At 31.6% G+C, this 20,307-nt stretch overlaps 3 protein-coding genes across 4 annotated transcripts; all 3 read right to left on the bottom strand.

The window, feature by feature from the left end:
* Positions 1–4: 4 nt before the first annotated feature.
* LOC126837952 (dynein axonemal heavy chain 3-like) lies at positions 5–6,196 on the bottom strand. Its single transcript, XM_050571974.1, has 11 exons — positions 6,173–6,196; positions 3,812–3,924; positions 3,595–3,736; positions 3,281–3,369; positions 1,926–2,195; positions 1,742–1,867; positions 1,479–1,677; positions 1,194–1,401; positions 881–1,098; positions 690–791; positions 5–70 (listed from the first exon to the last, which is right to left on the bottom strand). Exons 1-11 carry the CDS (start codon positions 6,194–6,196, stop codon positions 5–7), a joined length of 1,557 nt encoding a protein of 518 aa, XP_050427931.1.
* A 1,075-nt stretch (positions 6,197–7,271) lies between these two features.
* On the bottom strand, positions 7,272–11,438 carry LOC126838162 (polyphosphoinositide phosphatase). 2 transcript variants are annotated; one of them, XM_050572330.1, is made up of 14 exons: positions 11,158–11,438; positions 10,893–11,088; positions 10,594–10,801; positions 10,465–10,526; positions 9,975–10,228; positions 9,701–9,896; positions 9,434–9,632; positions 9,134–9,359; positions 8,822–9,047; positions 8,597–8,732; positions 8,312–8,515; positions 8,032–8,178; positions 7,770–7,940; positions 7,272–7,663 (listed from the first exon to the last, which is right to left on the bottom strand). In XM_050572330.1, the coding sequence occupies exons 1-14, from the start codon at positions 11,242–11,244 to the stop codon at positions 7,447–7,449; spliced, it is 2,529 nt and encodes an 842-aa protein (XP_050428287.1). In that variant the 5' UTR covers positions 11,245–11,438; the 3' UTR covers positions 7,272–7,446. The 2 variants fall into 2 exon arrangements, with proteins under 2 accessions (XP_050428287.1, XP_050428288.1); XM_050572331.1 differs by lacking the exons at positions 10,893–11,088; positions 11,158–11,438 and having other exon boundaries at positions 10,455–10,526; positions 10,594–10,717.
* A 727-nt stretch (positions 11,439–12,165) lies between these two features.
* On the bottom strand, positions 12,166–18,896 carry LOC126838167 (methyl farnesoate epoxidase-like). Its single transcript, XM_050572339.1, has 8 exons — positions 18,757–18,896; positions 15,009–15,260; positions 14,784–14,935; positions 14,449–14,712; positions 14,101–14,384; positions 13,915–14,032; positions 13,152–13,293; positions 12,166–13,076 (listed from the first exon to the last, which is right to left on the bottom strand). The coding sequence occupies exons 1-8, from the start codon at positions 18,836–18,838 to the stop codon at positions 12,865–12,867; spliced, it is 1,506 nt and encodes a 501-aa protein (XP_050428296.1). The 5' UTR covers positions 18,839–18,896; the 3' UTR covers positions 12,166–12,864.
* Between the last annotated feature and the right edge of the window lie 1,411 nt (positions 18,897–20,307).

The raw sequence follows: 20,307 nt of genomic DNA, 5'->3' as shown, positions 1-20,307 counted from the left end.
TTCTTCATTCGTCAAAATCGGCGGATCTTTTCTTTTGAGGCTCTCCAATAATTTCAGATGATTTTTCAGACTGCACAAAACACATTAGTTTCCTATTAAAAGCTGTTGTTTTTTTAAAAATAATTTAAAAATATTATACTCTAGCTCGAATTCGGTTTTTTTAGTTTTCAATTGGCCTTCGACTACGCCTTTCTTTTGGATTACCCGGCTCGTAGCCAAATCCAGGAATTGGTCAATTTCTTGTGGCCACCGATACACCCGTGATGACAAATTTATATCTTCATCTATATCAGTAAGTACAACGGGGTTTAGTTTCAGACTGGATCACATATATTTCAGCGTTTACCGTCGAATTCGGTGTAGTCAAAAAGAAACATTATATATTCTCCAACTGTTTGCAACTGGGTTTTCATTTTAAGCAGTGTGCTATCACGGCATTCAGTCACATAATTACTTAGCTCAACTAAATCCTCGATAGTGTCCGGCATTTCCGAAGCCTTGGCTGCCATTTTTTCGAACGTAACACTTATGCTGAGAAAAAATTCAAAAAGTGGTTAAAACCCAAATCGCTCTATTACATCCAATGAATGGCTGTATTACTCGGATATGTTTTTTCGAGTCAGATTCATATAGTAGTCGAGAATTTTATTTTTTAACGCGTCAATGTTACTTTTTATGTTCTGATTCACTTCGGACACGTCCAACATCATTAAGTTTAACTGAGCTTGATTTTTTACATTGCAAAAGCTATCTTTTATAGTTGTATACTTAATGACCCAATCGTTGAAGTCCTAAACGGTAATCCATTTAAATAAATAATAACTAAATTTGTTTAGATCAGTTTTAAAGTATATTAAGTAAATAATTTAAAACGACAAACGTTTAATAAAGGAAACGGTTCAATCGAAAAAAAATCATCCAGCAATTTGGCTTCAGTTCCGTCTATCAAATATGTGTACGTTTGATAATAAGTTATGTATTTTTCTGGACCTGGAAAATTGTTTTCTAATATTTGTCTGATTTCCAACAGCATGGTTTGTACTTCTTCTTCGGACTCGTACACATTCTTTAGGACCATCGTTGAATCGCCTTTTAACTCTATACAATTGGATGATTATACTCTGAGTTTTGACCGTCACGTTGGATCAATATGTGAGTGAGTAGATCATAGTTATTGTACAACTACCAAGTACCTTTTATTAACAGCTGTTCTATTCTGGGCATATCTTCGACAGTTTTAACGATTTCCTTCGGGATTGACAGCAACAGATCCAAGCACACTTCGTAAGACGGTTCAAATAGTATTTTAGTCGAACTGGGATCGGGTATTGCTTTTAAAATGAAAAAAGGCCAATTTATGAACATGTTTTCTTTGTATTCTGTATTCAGAGCATTGCCGTCCTAAATGAAACGCATAATATGAACAAATGCACCGGAGTTAAATATACCTACACGGGCTACACCTAAACAGTGTTCACCTTGAAGTCGTGTATGTATTCCATGAAATGATTTAACGATTTGAAAACAATCTGTCGTAATTGCCTGGACATGGTGGCCGAAACACAGTCGAAAAACTTGTCGACTTGATACTTGGAAACTTCCATTCCGCGTGCAGGCAATACATCTCGATACAGATGCCTCGTGTCTTTAAAAAGCTCAGCACATTCTACCAACCATCTATCGCGGTACAAGACTATAATATACCGAACTGGGTTTTATAATTTTATTTAAACTTGTTTACTTGTTAACGAGCTGACTTCTAAACTGCCGGCACGATTTGTCGAGGAACTCTTGCAACCCAACCGGTCCGATGGGCATACCGTTCGTTTTTAACGTATCAATGGAAAATATGAAGCCTTCGGAATACCTACAACGAGACAGCTATGATATACGCGAAAAATTTGGTTTTAAACATCCTATATTACTTTTCCCATATTCTGTCCAACATAAGAATTGGCTCTTTGAAAATGTACAAACTGTGCCTAAGCTGTTCCCGTTTGATGGCTGTCATATGGTGCCACGGTACAGGACCTCTAACAAGCATTGTCGGGTGCTCGGGCAAGTGGTATTTTGTGATTTGCAGTCTTTTCAGCTCATCAGGATCCTTAAGTATGTAATCCAATATTATCTTACGACTGGCCGTTGTGTAATTATGGCGCACTTCGTTATCTAAATTCGCAGCGATAAAACTATGCCTGTAAACGATAGCCAACGTTAGGTAAATATATTTGTTACAGTTTTTTTTTTTTTAATTCAAGATAGCCATTTTATTGAGAATGATTTGCTGAGATTTTTCACCGATCGACAACCGCAATTTTGGATTATTACTTTTTCAGTTATAAAAAGTTAAAGGACGGGAGGTGGGGTGCGGTAAATAGTTATTTTAATATATATATATATATATATATACAACTTAAATAACTTATTTAATTACCCATAACTACTTGTCGACCAGTCAACATTTTTGCTGCAAATTATTCTCAATAAAATGGTTATCTTGATTTTTTTTTTTTAAATATAACAAAAAAAGTAAAATTGTCAAGTGCAATAAAAACCACGTTTTTTATAGCGAAAATGAGTATGAAATAATTTTTAAAAAATATTTACTAAGAAAAATAAATTTAATTTGTCTAATCTTTGTGGACACCCTGTATACAGGAAAACAATTTTTTTATCCGAATAAATTGTAAACAAAATATGCGAATAACGTTTTAATTTGAATAAACTTGATTATTAAAAGAATTTGCACAACTCTGCTTAAAAATAGATGTTTTGCTTTTAGTCGTTAGGTTTCCACTGCGGGTTTATATATTATATATATATATATATATATATGTTAGTACAATTATACCTTAAGATTGTTTAATTTTTATCATTTTAAACAACTATTTATTTTAAATAATAATTATCTACACAGACTTTGAATTAGTTCAATAAAGCCCACAGATGGAGGGGCAGGGAAGGACAACTCCCCCCTAACTTCTCTGTGAGTCAAAATCAATTGATATCCCAAAATCATGTGTTCAATTAGTTGAGTGTAAAAATGTGTAATGCGGTATAATACAATTTGCTTATGATGAGATTATTATTTTTGAAAATACACTTGAAAATAGTGATTTTGATTTTTAACTAAAATCAAGGCGTCCCCCTCTTAAATTTTCACCCTCGGTCGCCCTTGCGTATTGCTGTACTAGTATTCGAGTACACTAAAGTTTTATTTTGAAATTAATATTAAAAATGCCCGTACCAACACACTTACAAAATCCGGTAGTCTACTCACTTTTTTATAAGATTTAGTTCAACGCGATTTTTTTTTAATTTTACCAATACTTGTTGTGGAAACCGTTCGTATGCATCGTCTGTAATGCCCTGTAAAAACACAACATCAGCATCTTAGACATCTTAGACAACATAATATTGATTTATTCAAATAATAGCCTATGTAGAATGGAGACGTCAAAAACGATACCCAACCAAATTTTTATAGCCAAAATCCTTGTTTTGTACATAATATTTTAGTATTTACAAGATTTGGTAAAATTGTTGTTTCAATCAAATATAAAAAACCTTGCAACTGGCAAGTGGCCAACGTACATTGTTCAAGTAGTAATTAATTCGTTCGCTGTCTTCTTTAGTCAACGTTTGGTTGCGGTTCACATTTCTCCATTTGTTTTTCAGTATATCTAATTGTTCATCCGGATTTAACGCGGCACAAGTCTGCAAAAAAGCCCTGTAACTAAAGGTCATATAGAGGCGTTGATCAAAAAAAATAACAGATACAATATTAATTATAGCTGTTTAATGTAAGTACTTTTGTGGTAAAATCGTCTTTTTCGTAGTTTTTGCTTTTTTATTTTCTTCGGTTTTTCTACTTTCCGCCAACACCTTTGCCCTTTCTTCGTGATACTTGCCGGACAGTAGATCCTAAACAACAACATCATCAATATTCACAACAAGTATAGTCACAAACTAATTGCACATTATATGATATTGTTGTATTTAACCTTTAAAGGTACCACGCCTGGTCTGTGTTTGGCAACAGCTGTTGATTCGTCCTCTCGGTTTTGGACTTTGCGTTTTGTACCTGTTTTACTTGGAGCAGGTAGCCGTCTTATAATAATGTGCTTGTGGTCGTCCAAAATTTTCACTTTTAACCCTTTTTCGCGGACTTGGTTGATTTTTCGCAAACGCCTTTCCAACTCCAGCCTATAGTTCCGGCCGATAGATCCGGTTGGCTTTATCTGGTTAACCCTGTGCTGTGAACGATAGGTATTTAAGTATATAATATATATATATATAGATATATGTGTGCAAGTCAAAATGATGAAAAAAGTGTTTTCAAATTTTGAAAAGTGATCCTAACCCAATTTGTAATGTACACATTTTATGTAAAATCATCTCAGCATTCTCTGAATAATTCGCAAATTTTGGACAACAAGAAAAAAAACAAACAACTGTTTAGACTGCAAACTCAATTTTAACGACTTTGATTTGAGAACACTTTTTTCATCATAACAGACATGCAGTGTAATTTTCCAAAAATTCGATGGGGATCACTCTAAACATTATTTGGTGTTTTGACCCATATGTATGACAAGTTAATGTGTAAAATACTTGTTGTGGACCATTCGAATAAAATGGTATCCAGATAACACATTAGTCAAGTGAAAGTTGTTTGAAAATAATTATTCAAATAATATTTTATTCGGATAATTTGTTTTAAAATATCGTTTAAATAGTTTGATGGTGCTTTTTTTAGTAGGTAATTATTTTTATAAAACATTTTTTGTATACCTAAATATAATAAATTATAATACATTTAAATAATTTCGCTAATAATCTTTGTAATTGAAGCCTTAATAAAAAAAATACATATACAATATATATATAAATTCAGTAGGTATATTATATAAAAAAAAATGTTTTATTCAAATATAAATCTGTATTCGAATAAGAATTTGCGCAACTCTAGTTCCTGGTTTCTAATTATAAATAAAGAGCTGTTACAAATAGGGAATAAAATAGATGATTACCAAAGAACATGCTTAATGACAATCAAAGTTAACACACTTGAGACACTTGTTCTAAACAAGAGCCCAATTGGGCTTTTTTTGAAAAATGCGTTTTGTCTTTTAAAAATGTATTTTTTTAAAATTATTATTCGATATAACATATTGTATACTGTAATAAGAAAACATAATTTTTATTTTACTAGAACTTGGACCTAATAAGTGTATTTTATAAACCAAAGTACAACCATAAATTAAAAAAATCTTGCTAAGTAAAATATTGTCATAACTACTTTTAAATGTTGTAATATTCTCAAAGTTAATATTGCCTTTTATATGACACTTTTTTGATATTTTTTTAACCATGTATGTATAGTTTTGTGATACAAATGTTACATTTCTTTATGTATAAAACAAGTGTTGTTACTAAATAAATATAAACTCTCAATTTTAATAGTTTTGATTAGAACAAAGGGCCAATTTTACAATTTTAAATGGACCCATTAGCAGGTAAATAAATTGGGTAAAATTATAAAGTCTTTGTCTCCTGAAAAAACCAAAATTTAAAAATTGGCCTTGTTCTATTATAAGCGTTTCAATTGCTATTAAAACAGTATTGTAAGGGTGCATTTTTTTTTTTTTTTACACTGTGCCATTTCTTTTTAGGTGTTTTTTTTTGCTCTTCTACTCTACATCTACATGTATTAATATTTTTAAATGTGTATTACACAAAACGGTACGGATTTGGTCCAGGTGTGATCACTGAAAAGTGGCGGATAATCGTTTTGATCTACTGCCTCTGATCGACGACCACCTCTATTGTCTATCATAAACTTTTGGGTCGTTTGTGTTGTCTTCTTCATTGTTTACACACTCACACAATCGACACACGGTATTAAAACTGTATTAGATATTATATATTGCGGCTGTTTAATTTATTACATTTTAGCAATTGGACATTATTTTTTTTTTCCACTTATTTTCAATACACTTTTGACCGTCGGCTCTACGACTTGTTGTACATTTTTTTTTAACAAAACAAATACCTAAGTAAACAAAAAAAAAAAAAAAATAAGCAGGCAGACAAATAGAAGAACCACACAAACAGTACTTGGTTTAATATTGATTACCCGTGAGAGGTCTATAAGGAAACCGTTCCTTACAAGCATGAGGTTGCCATGTGCCATTTGTTAGTACTATGGTAACCGCGTCTCGTCGATAAATGTGTTTAAGTATAATGTTGTTGTTGTAACCAAATTTCATCCACAAGAACTATATAAAACAGAGGGGGTGAGTGGGGGGGGGGGATTAAAGGGGATACATTTACCTGGAATGGCCTAAAAATTGATCAAAACTTGTACAGGTAAAAATAATCATATTTGCTCCATCCTCTGTATTGGGAGATTTTTGTCAATGATTTACCTACTTACTTGTCTTGTTAAATTGTCATTTGTTAACTACATTTTGTAATATAATATATTCATCATTGAGTTTATAAAATTGTCCCCGATTAACGCTCAAACAAATTTTATTGCACATCCATAAAAATGTTATAATATGCATTGTAGAATTTGTGAATTATGTGACTCAATAATAATCATTTGGTTTTTATTAAAATATGTATTTAAAATTTAAAACTTTATTTAGATTTTTCTTGTAACGTTAAAAATGTTAAATGTGCCTTTCTTCTGGTCTCGGCACAAATTGTACTTAATAATAAATCTTAAACTTAAAAAAATTTAAACAAGTAAAACAATTAAGAGCAATAAAAACAGTGTATTTATAGCGCAAATGAGTATAAATTAACTTTGAAAAATATTCACTAGAACAAAAGTTATTTCATTTTGTCACAATTTTGTGAAACACCCTGTATAACCTCAAGCACTTTTAGAGAGCCATTAGTATTTCTTGCTAATAAATATAGCAAAAATTGCATAAAAATAATACCTTACTATTTAGATATATTTTAATTAATAATATTGTTGTTTTGGATGTCAACAAAAACAATAACTGATTGGAAATAAATAATTTAATAACAATAACGACTATTAAAAACAGTACCTACAAATATGGTGTACATAATATAAAAAAAATATATATATAGATAAAAAATATCTGAAATAACAATAAAATTTCTGTTATAAATAAAAATAGCAATTAATAATACTATAAGTTAGATTTTAAATAATATTTTAGAAATATAAAAATAATTATAGTTCTACATTATTTTTAAAAAATCTAACAATTTTGTTTTCATTCTAATTTAACAAATTCAATACATCAAAGTAATAAATGACATACAAACACATTTAAATGACCAACGTTACTATTCTTAAAATAAAATAAAATGCACATTATTTGTCAACCAAAAACTAGTAGTTTGATATAGTCTGCTTAAAAAAAATTCGAGTTGTCTTATGCCAATAATTATTATACATTAATTATTACATTGGACGTAATTCCTATACTCAAATATAGTAGCGTCATTACATTTGGTTATACCGTTTAATCCCTTTTCTACGTATGAAGCGTAGAGTTGTGTAGTAGAGCTACTGACTACCGGTACGGCAACGCTAAACGAACTGTCGTACCTCGGTTGAACGTTTTGTACGACAGATATAACAGTCGATGGGTTACTCGCCATCAGTACATACCTTGAATGATTAAAAAAAAAAATCTCATGTATTGTAAAGTATTTTTAAATCGTAGGTTGTAAGCAAAATTATACATGTTACATTTAATAACACTTGGGGAAATTACTTTTTATAGATGGCAATATCATTTGGTTTTATCGAGGCCAAATTAATTCCATAGTTACTTATCTGCTCGACTTGCAAATCGAACGTCGCCGAATTTTCTTTAGACACTGCGTTAAGAGATTCGGTGCGTTTAGAAAAGTTAGTATCATCATCGCTTTCGCTAGTTCCACAACTACGACACAATATTATTGTTAAAATTAACTGTACATAATATAATAAAACAAAAGTACAACGATACTTAACAATAATTATAATGATTTTACCTGCTACTCGAATTTATAGAATTTGTAGAAGAACTTCCAGTCATTGATGGATTTTTGGTTTTGTCCGATATTTGCTCCCACTTTCTGCCCGGCCTGATTCTCATCGAAAACGGACTAAAATCTGTTACACAATTTGGCATAAAATCTCTGAAATATAATACAAAAACATACCGTGTAAAACAACAACAATAATAGTTAAAAATATTATTGAATCTGGCAAGTATATTCGAATACAAAAGTAAAACTAAAACAAATTAAACCTAAATAAATATGAACACACCTGACAGAATGATTTATTTCAAATGCATAACTCTCGGACATCACACTGAACTCGTCTAATCTGTAGAACGAAGCGAAACTATCGTGTTCGTCGGCCTTCAATGTAACCGACGGATATAATTCAGAACATTGTTTTGTGTTCTCCATGCAAGATAGAGGCAAACAATCCAAAACACAATCGTCCCACCACTGAGTCAACGGTGAGCTGTGCAACAGAACAGAAATTATCATTGCAAACATTTTAATCCATACGAATAATACGTGACAATTAATTAAAAATATTTACTTAGAATTAGAGGAATACACCACGGTCTCTGGATGATGTAAATAATAGTCATAGTTTTGTTCCCATATTGCGGGTTGATTTTCGTTTGGCACGAACAATCCCAAAAACAAATTAATCGCGTTTTGTTTTTCAGTATCTGTGGGGGGACCAAAAAAAAATGGGTTATTAAAAAATACTGCGAGAATAATATTATTAATGTGTTAATAATATTAATTTTAACCTAACCAGAAAAGGTATTGCTGTAATAACGACTCAACGTCTGCATGATATCATTGCCTTGCGATGTCCACGGGGCGGTTTTACGATAGGTTTTAATACGATGAATTAATTGAGATCCACCGTATTGCAAGGCTAACGTATCGCCGTGGTCTTCGTAAGATACTTCTAATAACCGAACGCAGTCTGTGTCGTATTCTATCGAAGGAGTTTCCAGTATACCTAAATAATACAACTAGAAACAAAACAAAAATTTGACAACCGCTATTGTTTAACCTTATTACCGTTGTTTTAAGATATTTAAATTTAAAAAAAAATTACTTGGTACGCCAGTGCGCACTTTCCAAGGGCAAATTGTGCCGTGTTGGTTCGGTCTAAACAATCGACGCAGTTCACTCTGATAATGCCAGTCTGTAGAATAATGCCGTCTTTTTCATGCCCGAACGATGGCTTTGCTACAATGCGAGGACTATTAATGTATATACCTGTTTTATTGATAGCCATACGAGCTATTTCATCGAGGCGTCTCATAACATTTACATCTTTACTGTAAAAAAAAAACAAAAAATAGACAAAAATAAACTAAAAATTAAATTCATTTATGACAAAATCAAAACTAACCTTTTGTTCATTCTGGCCATGTCGAAACTTATATACTGAATATGATGGCTGGGCGGTAAAAATTGATTCAGATACCTTACGGACGAAGATAAATGATCGCTTAGCTGTGACTCGTGAACTTTTTTTTCACGCTTCTTAACCAAATTAATTATAACGCTTGGAGATCCGTACCTTTTGTAGATGTTATTGAAATGCGCACCTAAAAATCGGTACAGGTTAAGTAGTGATGATTAAAAAAAAAACAAAACCGTTGTATCGAAATAATACCAGATATTTCATGAAACGGATCGGGCAATTCAAATATAATTGTCGGTTTCGGTACCATTTTCGTCATGTCCTGACTCCATAATCCAGGCACCGATCCCCTCATTTGCAAGAAAGAACTAATGTACATGTAATTCTTACAACTCACTCCGACGTCTTGTACTATTTGTTCCGTTTCAACTTCGTTTCCAACCTCTCCCTATCGGAAAACACATTAATGACTATGGCAAAAAGGCAACGTGAAATATGTCAAAGGCTACGGAAACTATAGATTTACATTTGTATTTGCTCCTCTCTTGAGAAACCTCGTTCCGGCGTATCTATTTGATCTTCTTGCGATTAATGTAATATATATTGGACGGCCGAAAATCGACAAATTGGTTTGGCTTATAAAACCGTGCATTATGTTCAAAATCCAATCTGGATGCAATTTATCTCGGACGTCTTTTAATAAATAATCATTCCAAACAAATATTTTGTTTGGTTTACTTCGAGTAACAAATAGTTTATCGCCACTGGAATTTTCAGACTCTGAAATAACAATAACAGTTATTTAATTACAGTATATAAATTAACCGACAATTAACGGTACTTCCAATTTGTTCATATTGATATTTAAATGTTTTATAAAAGTAAAGTGGACAACGGAAACACATTAGGGTCGAAACAGTCACTAATACGTTTGTACTATAATATGTAGCCTCGACAAACAGGAAAGTACCAAAAAATCAATTTTCAAGCATAATGTAAAAATTACTAGTTAATACTTGGAATGTTTTGAGCAATAGCCAAATTGACCTGAAGAGTATGAGTGACATCGTAGCTGTAACTAAATAAAAACAATTAAAACTATGTTTATAATTATTAAGCGACTCGAATGGATTTTTTTAACATACCTAAAATAGAAGTTGCTTGATAAATCCACACTCTGAAAAATTTTCAAATACCTGGGTTCATTAATATTTGGAATCCTATATGCATCATTAGGAATATATATCATGGATGTATTTTCTATTTTATAGATTATTTCCTGTCCAATAACCGCCACTCTTCGACGTTTAGTAATAAGAATCATATAAAATCCTTCAAGCAGCCTGACAAAACCTTAAAAATACAAAAAAAAAATGTTTTTTTAATTTTGCTAAATTACCTTGCAAACTCATTTTAAGCTAGTATAATGCTAGTATATACTTACCAACGATGCCAAAAGCCGATGCTATTTTATTTAACCTCAAATTTTTATGTATGCCCATTCTTAATACATTTATCATGTCTTGTTCAGAATACTCCACTTGGTCGTCAACAACCATCAAGTCGTGGCCTTCTGTACGATCAATTTTTAAAATACGGTACTTTGTTCGTGCATTATTCGATCCAACGACAAAATATCGCTACAATTAAATACATAGTTGCTAAATTCGATTTTTTTATTACCGCTTTAAAACAATAAATCTACATACAGTTTTCGATTCGTACACAGTAATTTTCTGTACAAAATTGATGGCGGGAACGCATTTAATACTTGAACCATCGTTCATTTTCTCCATAGTGATACAATCGATTGTACCTATATTTTATAGAAGAAGAACCGGTGAAATACCGCACTAGAATGCTTCAAAAGCTCATGACGAAATACCGATTCAATGAATTGAATCTGAAAAGTCTTAATACACAGTAAAAGATTTATATTATATCATATAAACATAAATTATTAACTATGTGAAATATATTATTAATTTCATAAAATCCTCTGTTATCACCCAAGGCGGCATATCAGGAATATGATAAGCATATTATCTATGGCGTTATGTCATGTTTTTATAGTGATAACAGCTTTTTTGATAACCGCTGAATTTTTTTTTTGCAAAATGCAACTAATTAACATTCAAAAAACTAAATTAACACCTCAAAAATACAAGATTAATCTGCTAACTAATGAGTAATGAAATATCAAAGGTTTTGACTGTATTAAAGCGAACAGTGTCCTGATACCCCCCTGTATTAGAACCCCTTTAAATATGTTTGTTGTGCGGGTTTTTAAAAGGAATTTTGAGCGATTGGCGCCAAAACTTTGTTTTTATACAATAATTATTTAAAAATCATGTTTCGCAAACGAGGTTATTTAAAACGAAACACCATAAATCCCCCTTCTAACAATCGGTAGATTAATTGTTCAACCACATGTATAAAAATATGAGATCAAATATAAAAAAAACATGACGTACAAATCAAATAGTTACACTAACTGACATTATACTATAAATTCAAATAATATTTTGCAAAACACAAGTTGCTACCACATCTATTTACTTTGTCAAGGCTACTATAATCGTTAATCATAGACCTATAATAATAATATGCTAATATAAAAACATTTAATTTTGGAGGCAGACAAAAAAAAAACACGTCTTCATTTACTAAAATAATAAATTAGTTTATTACATTCTCATAATGTAGTTAATACACACTTAAGGTAGTATACCTGTAGTTGTAAATAATAAATAAATTAAAATAATTTCCTACATGTTGTGTATTCTGTAACGTACCCAATGGCAAAAAAATTAAAGATTATTGTACGCGGTAAGGTCATATGTGTAAAGTTATGTGTTAAAACATGTAAAAAAATAATCTCAAGCTGTACAATAAATGTCAATTTTTGTCACGGTTTTAACAAAATATATTAATTAGGTGTTATAATAATATTTAATAAGGGTTAATTAAATAGAATAACTCTAGGCCATGGAAGTTCATACAATATGGAAATAACTAGCTGCTAAATCCTAAAATACATGTTTCCAAAACAAATTTAGCTTGTAATCAAGTATGCATTTAATATGTTTTAAATCTGTTTAAAAATGCGTATTTCTTTAGTTGTCGCCCGTTGGAAAATATATTCTAAGTTAATTAAATAATATAAATTGGTGAAAAACTAAAATTAGCATGTTTTCTATTATTTTGAACCATTCAATAAAAACAAGCAAATGTATGAACTTGCAGGACCAAAGCATAAGTCATTACACTTCATGTTATATAATGAGTATTACTATATATTTTATATTATGTTTGTCAGTTCTTCACTCTTCGGTAAATAAATATTATAATATTAATTTATTTGTTATTTAAAGATTATCGAGCTAGCTGGTATTCATCGAGATGGTTTGTCGATGTTATATTTTATTATTTTGATGATTATGTAAATGATGTCGTCTCGGTATAAAGAGAGCCGAAAACGGAGATGGAGATATAGTGACTCCTTCTTGGTGATTGGTCGGTAGTTGGACTCCATTTGGCACTCGGAGTTCAAAATTTTGTAACAATTTTGCAACAAACATGAACACATTGGTCTTGGCTAATACTTCACCCAAACATCTTCTCCTGCCTAGAAATCATGGGTTATTTTATCAGTTATCTTAATTATAGGTAACAAGCAGTATGATATTTGTAAGTAACATACCAATTCCAAAAGGTATGAACCAACTGTCGTTAATTATTTTTCCTGATCCATCTAGAAACCTTTCCGGTCGAAACGTCTCGGGGTCTCCCCAATGTTGTTTGTCCATGTGAACACTCCAAATGCTTGCCAAAATCAGTGTATTCTAAAAAACATTTTTTAAAAAATGTGTAAATTTCTAATGATGTTAAGAATAAGTATGTGATACTCCACCAAAATCAACTCAAATAAGAAATTTATCATGTTCGTATAGAAATGCTTTGCTTACAAATTACAAAATGTCAAAATTATTTATATATGAAGTGTTAATACACAGAGCTTTGTTCTTTATTTCATTTCATGTGCTAGTTAAATAACTGAGCTGTGTATAAAAATACGTTTAAATTTAATTAGATAGGATTCTTATTGTATGCATTTGATGTACGGATTCTAAATTAACTAATTTACCCAATTAACCTATTTATAGTCATGAGTAGGTATGTATAAGAGTTTGATATAAGGTTGATATAGACAATGAAAACTGGGAGTAAATAAATTTATTTATAAATTACACAGCTATGAAAATTTAAAAAAATCTCTAAGTTTAGGTCTACGCTTAAAACAAACATCTCTTAAAATCAACTTTATCCTCTTGTCCAACAATATTTAACATCCTATAATTTTAACGTTCATAATTTACATCCCTTTTTAACAGTTCCATCAAATATACAGTCCGTTTAATCCAAAACCTTTGGTCCTTAACGAACATATTCTGCAATCAACTTACGTTTGGAATGATGTACTCTTGCAAACTGGTTTTTCGCACTGTTCGGTGCGCAATGGCCAAAGGTGCTACATTACTGTGTCGCTGCACTTCCATCAACGTGGCTTCGAGGTACGTCAATCTGTAAAATTACACGAATATAAGTATATAGTAGAACTCAAAACTAATCCAAAGACTCCAAAGACGTACTTGTTTTTGTCGGACAACAGGACTTCACGATCTCCGACCATGGCGTCGAGTTCGGCGTGGACTTTGGCTTGCACGTCTTGGTGTCTGAGAAGGTGAAGAACGACAAACGACAAAGTGCTGCCTGTAGTCTCCGAACCGGCCAAGAACAGGTCCAACAGCAGAACCAGCAGTTGTTCTTCGGAAAAAGATTTGGTCGACTCTTTGTTCTTTTCGATCTCCTTAAGGAACGCGCATATCAAATCGTCCTCGTCACTAACCTCGTGTTTGTGTTCCTCCACCGACCCCTATTAAAACACAATATATATATATTACAAACCCTGTGTGTTTCAAAATCAGATTATCATCTACCCTGAGAAACGAATAGAACTCGTTGAGTATGTGTTCTATGTCTCTGTATCCTGAACACTTTGGGGCCAAGTATCTGATGAACGGCATCTGGTTCAATATGCCTCCGGACATGTCTAACATTCTAAAGCTGACGTGCACTAGTTCCATTAGCTTCGCCAATTTGGCGTCGTAAAGGTTGAACCTTTGGCCGGCCAGCATGGTCCAGAGGCCGTTCAGCACAGACACGTCGAACAATCCGTAGACCTCGATTTGTTTGTTACCGTTCTAAAAAAAAAAGATTGACAATAGAAAACGTCCACCAACACGGCATTGTCAATTGTTCCAGTTCAACTTACGTTGCTTCTTTTCTTAATGTCCAACATCAGATCATTTACTTCTTCGCTGATGAGCCTCTCCATCAAATCGCCGCCCAATCCCATTTTGCGCAAATGCTGCATGCAAAACTTTCGCTGTTCGGTCCACACCGGTCCGTCCACGAATACAATACCTAACAAAGCACGACCGTGTCTGAACATTGCTGTAAGATTTTGTAGAGAAAAATTTTTTTAAAAAATACTCACCCAATCGCTTGTAGAACGCTCTGAACCTAAAGAAGAACCCGTCCGGCCGACCGTCAAAATCATCTTTGCACAGCACTTGGCGTACGGCATCGTATCCGGACACAACGACTGCTTCGATCCGACCGAGTTTCACTGAGAACACCTGACCGAATTGCTGAGCCAAATGGTCCCAAACCAAATGGTAGAACACCAATTTCTTTCTCAACTTTCGGATTTCCAAATAGCTGCCAAACAACGGAAACCGTTTGGGCCCTAAAAATATTAAACAACCGTTTTAATTTAAACGATATAATATTTTTGAGTACTCGTTTCCATACGAAACTAGAAGCACAGATAAGATAAAACTCTTATCTTTATCTTATCTACAACTAACTAGTTAGTTAGTGATAAGGAAACTTCCCGCGCAAAATAATTTCAAAAACGTACGAATAATTTTAAAGACTTATTTCTTGTATAATATATTTTTGGTGTTTATAATTATTCATAATGATGTTATTATATTAATAATTCACAGTTTACCATACATACATATAACTTAATAATATTACAAAAAATTCGTGTCATCACAATTATTTACATAATAAGCCTAACAACCACTTCATGGCCCATTTGGAGAGTTATTTCGTCTAGCTTATACTTTTTTCCCTCGGCATCGCTAACTTAACTTTGTCTGATCAGGCATTGAAAAGGTCTTCAAAATGTACACTATTTGTTGCAACACAATTGACAGTTTGATAGCTTAACTGATTTAAGGCTTACGAAGAAAAAAAAATTTAATAAGAAACATATTTCAGGAAATTTATTTTATATTGTTTCAAAAGGCACAACTTAAGTTTAAAATTTGTTTTATTAACTTAGTTTTTTTTAAAGGTAGGTCGATCTAATATTATCTAGTATCTGCCGACTTAATAATTGTATTTGAATTGTACACAAATACATATAAATATAAGCTTTATTGCAATTTGAAACCATAATTTTTCAATGTATACTTAAAGAAAAAGTACAGCTTATACTTGAAGTTTCCAAAAACGAACGAACAAAATATTTATTTAGACCAGCAGCGAATTTAAAGCTTTTAAACGAAAAAAAAGTTTCTGATCATATTAGGTATTTATCAACGAGACATATTTTTCGATCAATTTTCAAACGAGATATTAAAGAAAACTTGATAAACATCATCACGTATAAAAAATATAATTTTAATTTTGATCTCCTTGACAATTATTATAATACAATCCCTCTCACTTATACCTTTTGGCTTCTTATACATTTAAATTTTCTTCCCTAGATTGTGTTTTTTTTTTCAATTTTAATGATTAAATTCTTGAATAGAAAAGCGTTTCCAAGCCAAGATTTACAATATTTTTTATAACTACAATAAATGTTAATATAAATTATTGACAGTACTATAATCAGCTCAACTGATTTTAAACTTGTAAAAAAAAAGTTCATGAAAACATTTTAACGTTAAGTTATATTATTTGTGCAACTACAAGTATATAAACATTTCTTTCTAGGAAATTTATTTTATTTTCTTCAAAAGGCATAACTTAAATTTAAAATGTTTAAGCTTAACTGATTTGAGCTTGTAAACATTTAAATTCAGTTAGCTGAAGAAAATAATAATAATACCTATATATAGGTACTAATAGATACAGACAGTACGATATGTGTCGTTCATTGTAAAAGTGAATTAACTCCTTGTAATCGAATTTTTGAAATAACGAGCTTTTTGTAAATGTATGTGTAGGAAAACAAATACAAGTATTCATTCAATGTTTTCTATTTGACATTTCTATTGGAGTTGCTTCTCTTTTATAATGGCAAATATGACCAACGTTTGTTGATAGAACCAACAGCGGATTGTAAGGTTTAGTTTTTTTTTTTTTGCTTTTACAATAGATACAAATATTTCGACACAACCGTATTGAATATATGTGTCTTATTGTAGATACACACATTCGAGCATTTGTAATCAGGATTTCATCTATTGTACACATAATATAGCGGGAATACATTACACAGGCGTGTGTTTCGTTCAAATATTGTTATGTGAACAGCGAATTTTCGAACAGGGTGGAAATAGTAAAAAAATTAAACGGTTTTGCATAACTCATTCACAAACGAGTACCCATACCTATCTATACCTACTGGAAACGCCGTATTGACAACTATACACGACTACAGCTGAATGCCACCATTTGAATAGGTATCTCCTCGAGACGTTTTAAAATACATTACAATTATGTTAAACACACTTAAATAACGGTGCTGGAATCATCTACGTGGTACCGAGGGCCACGTTGGACTCTGTAGGCACATCCCAGAATATAATGTACTTACTTATATACACCTATATATAATATGTATGTTATCTGTGTTCAGACCGTTAGACGTTACAAAACCCGCCGTCACATTTTTTCTTATCTATTACCCGATCATCCGGCCCACCTATAATAATAATAATAATAATAATATAATGTATACGTTTGGTTTCTTTTTTAAAAAGTAAGCGCACGGCGTAAGGGTTTTTTTTTTAAAGCGTCCTACACCTGACCTATCTCAAGATCTTAACTGGCATCTAGGTCAACGTTTTCCATCATCAACATTAACCACACCGTGTGTGTGTGTGTGTTTTTTTTTATTTGTATGCGCCGTTCAAATTAATGATTATCCCAAAGCGGTGCTACCCCTTTTCGGATAACAGGTGCATTGTTTTGTGGCCGTCACACTGTAATAATAATAATAATATATATATATGTAGGGTCAGCAACACCCATTAGGTACCACTTACGGATGCTACAATACTCACACAGATATCGTTGTATTGTGCAATCACCATAAATTGTGTTAACATATAAAACGAATTAAACATAGTTAATTATCATATTATATTATGAAAGTTAGGGCTCCGCATACACACTCGGTGCCTACTCTGGCCTTGAATAGCCTTTATTGTAATCGGTAGGTAGGTACCTATTCTATGATGGTGTAGATGATTTTTTTTTTTTTTGTTAAACCCAACATATTTGATAGGCCCAGCAGTACAAGAATAACTTTCTACATTGTATTTAAAGTATATTATCTATGAGATCATTTGCATTTTTATCGTCATTTCCAGGCACTAATCCTTTTAACTAAGAAAACGCCTTTTAAACGGACTAATCACCAGCCGACAGCTGTGATTAATAATATATTTTGTTCACGCCTAGAAAATGTACCTATTAAAAATACCAAATACTCTACGATTTACCTAAACGTTTTTTTTTTTAACCGATTAGATCACAACTGCAATGTTTGCAATTTATGTTTACTATAGCTATTAACTTAGGTAATAAATATTGTTAATTATAAGTAATGTATGCATACACGCCATGTGGTAATACCACAGTGGTATTAGTATTGCAATTACAACTTAAAGTTGTCGTTTCAGTAATATCCATAAATTAGTAGTGATTATAAGAATATAATATAAGTGTAAAATAAATACTATACAAGCATAATAACTTTGTGTGGATTTGTACATTTAATAACTAGCTAATGATATAGTAAATAATTTTCAAAAAAAAAAAAAATTAAAATATATATACTTGTATACAAATAATTTAAATAAAAAACGTCTTAGAAATTAATGGAAATCTACCAACTGCATGGGTAAAACCATTCCAGTGTTATACCCCATAGAGCTTAGAGAAAAACACCAATAATTATTTGTATCTATATTATATTGTAATGTAATGAAGCTTACCAACAGGATACTTGTCAGGAGTGATGATGTCGAAAATGCAGAAAATAATAAAAAAAAGTATAACGGCCACCACGAAAATCATTATATTGACTGTGGAAATACTATATAAAACGGTTGTGTTTTCTGCAGCGTGTCTTAAGCCTATGCACCGAAAGAATGGATTGAACAAGAGATGCTGACTGGCCTCCGGTTTATTTTATTTTTTTTTTAAAACCATACTTCTTGGGAAGGGGTCTTCCGTTTATTTTTCCTTTATTTTTTTTTTTGTTCCTTTTCTTTATTTATCTACTTACTGTTCCTTCTGTATTTTGGCGATCTTATCCGGATCCATTCAAAAAATAGAAACACTTTTTGTTGGACACTAAAGTCGCATTTACATAACACAATAATGTGTATATAAATATATAGGTATTATATTATATCAATGAACTACACTATGCATAATGTGTGAGCCATGTAACTATTTTGATTTTCGACCGGAAACATTGACTCATCCGAGAGGGCAAAATTACCATTTATAATACTTTTTATACATAGGTAAATTACCTACATTTTGATGAAATACTTTTTGTATACTTTTTATTAATAATCGCATTTCGTGCTGAAGCATTTTTTTCATTACCACAAGCATAACTAAGGGGCCACATTGGAGTGTGCCTTTAAGAAATATAGATACATACATATATATACTATGCTAGGGATATGAAATTTTAGGGATTTCTTATTTCATTAGGCTATTATCGATGGGGGGGGGGGGAGTAAAACAAAAATGGTTTTTACATTCTAATACATTATATATAAAATGTTTTAGTTCCCCCCTCCACCGATAGTAGACTAATAAAATGATAAATCCCTAAGATTTCAGTATGGGAAGAAAAAAATTTTTCATTAAAAAAAAAATGTAACTTGAAAACTCATCAAAATGTTAACAGTATGAAAAAATATCCTTAAGAGGGCGTCGCACCGGCGATTTTCAGTGGTAAAAACATGTTTAAGCAGACTGAAAATAACTCGCTTAATTTTGGTTTTAGAGTAAAAGCACCCATTATAAAAATTAAAAGAAAACAATATTCCGGAGGGCAAGACAGTGCGTTTTTAAAAAAAAAATTTTTTTTGAAAAGTTACAGTCATTTAAAAATGTTAAAATAGTCGTTATTTCTAATATATGTATTGAGCGTTGTACTTGGAATAATGGAAAAAACGCACCGTCTTGCCCTCTGGAATATTGTTCTCTTTTAATTTTATAATGAGTGCTTTTACTCTAAAACCAAAATTAAGCGAGTTTGTTTCAGTCTGCTTAAACATTTAGAGATGAAAAAACATTTTTAAATCGCTTTCAAGTGTCTCGCTGTGATAGTCCAAAAAATAAATTAACTACCAAAAGAGAGTCCTAGTTATTGAACTAATAATTACACATCACAGTTTAACCTTTAAATTAAGATTTTGTGAAAAATTGCCTGTACTTTACTCCTTAAAAATAGGCGGTGCGACGCCCTCTTAAAGCTCTGATAATTCACCATAATATTATTGTTTATAGTAACAATATGGGTT

This window comes from Adelges cooleyi, unplaced genomic scaffold (assembly GCF_023614345.1).
Source record: "Adelges cooleyi isolate 19-005CV unplaced genomic scaffold, UGA_ACOO_1.1 ACOO_flye_CR_arks_rails_tigmint_CR_PRNA_30, whole genome shotgun sequence".
Taxonomy (NCBI): domain Eukaryota; kingdom Metazoa; phylum Arthropoda; class Insecta; order Hemiptera; family Adelgidae; genus Adelges; species Adelges cooleyi.
This window is presented reverse-complemented; position numbering and strand designations above follow the sequence as displayed.

Excerpts from the sequence above, each read along its gene's own strand:
- LOC126837952 (XM_050571974.1), bottom strand. The coding sequence starts at position 6,196 with ATGGCACATGGCAACCTCATGCTT. Across the intron at positions 2,196-3,280 it reads GAACTAAATCTTATAAAAAA|GCATAGTTTTATCGCTGCGA; the intron begins GTGAGTAGACTA and ends TATCGTTTACAG. Across the intron at positions 792-880 it reads AACCGTTTCCTTTATTAAAC|GACTTCAACGATTGGGTCAT; the intron begins GTTTGTCGTTTT and ends ATTACCGTTTAG.
- LOC126838162 (XM_050572330.1), bottom strand. The coding sequence starts at position 11,244 with ATGGAGAAAATGAACGATGGTTCAAGTATTAAATGCGTTCCCGCCATC. Across the intron at positions 8,733-8,821 it reads TTACAGCAATACCTTTTCTG|ATACTGAAAAACAAAACGCG; the intron begins GTTAGGTTAAAA and ends GTCCCCCCACAG. Across the intron at positions 7,941-8,031 it reads TCTATAAATTCGAGTAGCAG|TTGTGGAACTAGCGAAAGCG; the intron begins GTAAAATCATTA and ends ATTGTGTCGTAG.
- LOC126838167 (XM_050572339.1), bottom strand. The coding sequence starts at position 18,838 with ATGATTTTCGTGGTGGCCGTTATACTTTTTTTTATTATTTTCTGCATT. Across the intron at positions 15,261-18,756 it reads TCCTGACAAGTATCCTGTTG|GGCCCAAACGGTTTCCGTTG; the intron begins GTAAGCTTCATT and ends TAATATTTTTAG. Across the intron at positions 13,294-13,914 it reads AAGAGTACATCATTCCAAAC|AATACACTGATTTTGGCAAG; the intron begins GTAAGTTGATTG and ends AATGTTTTTTAG.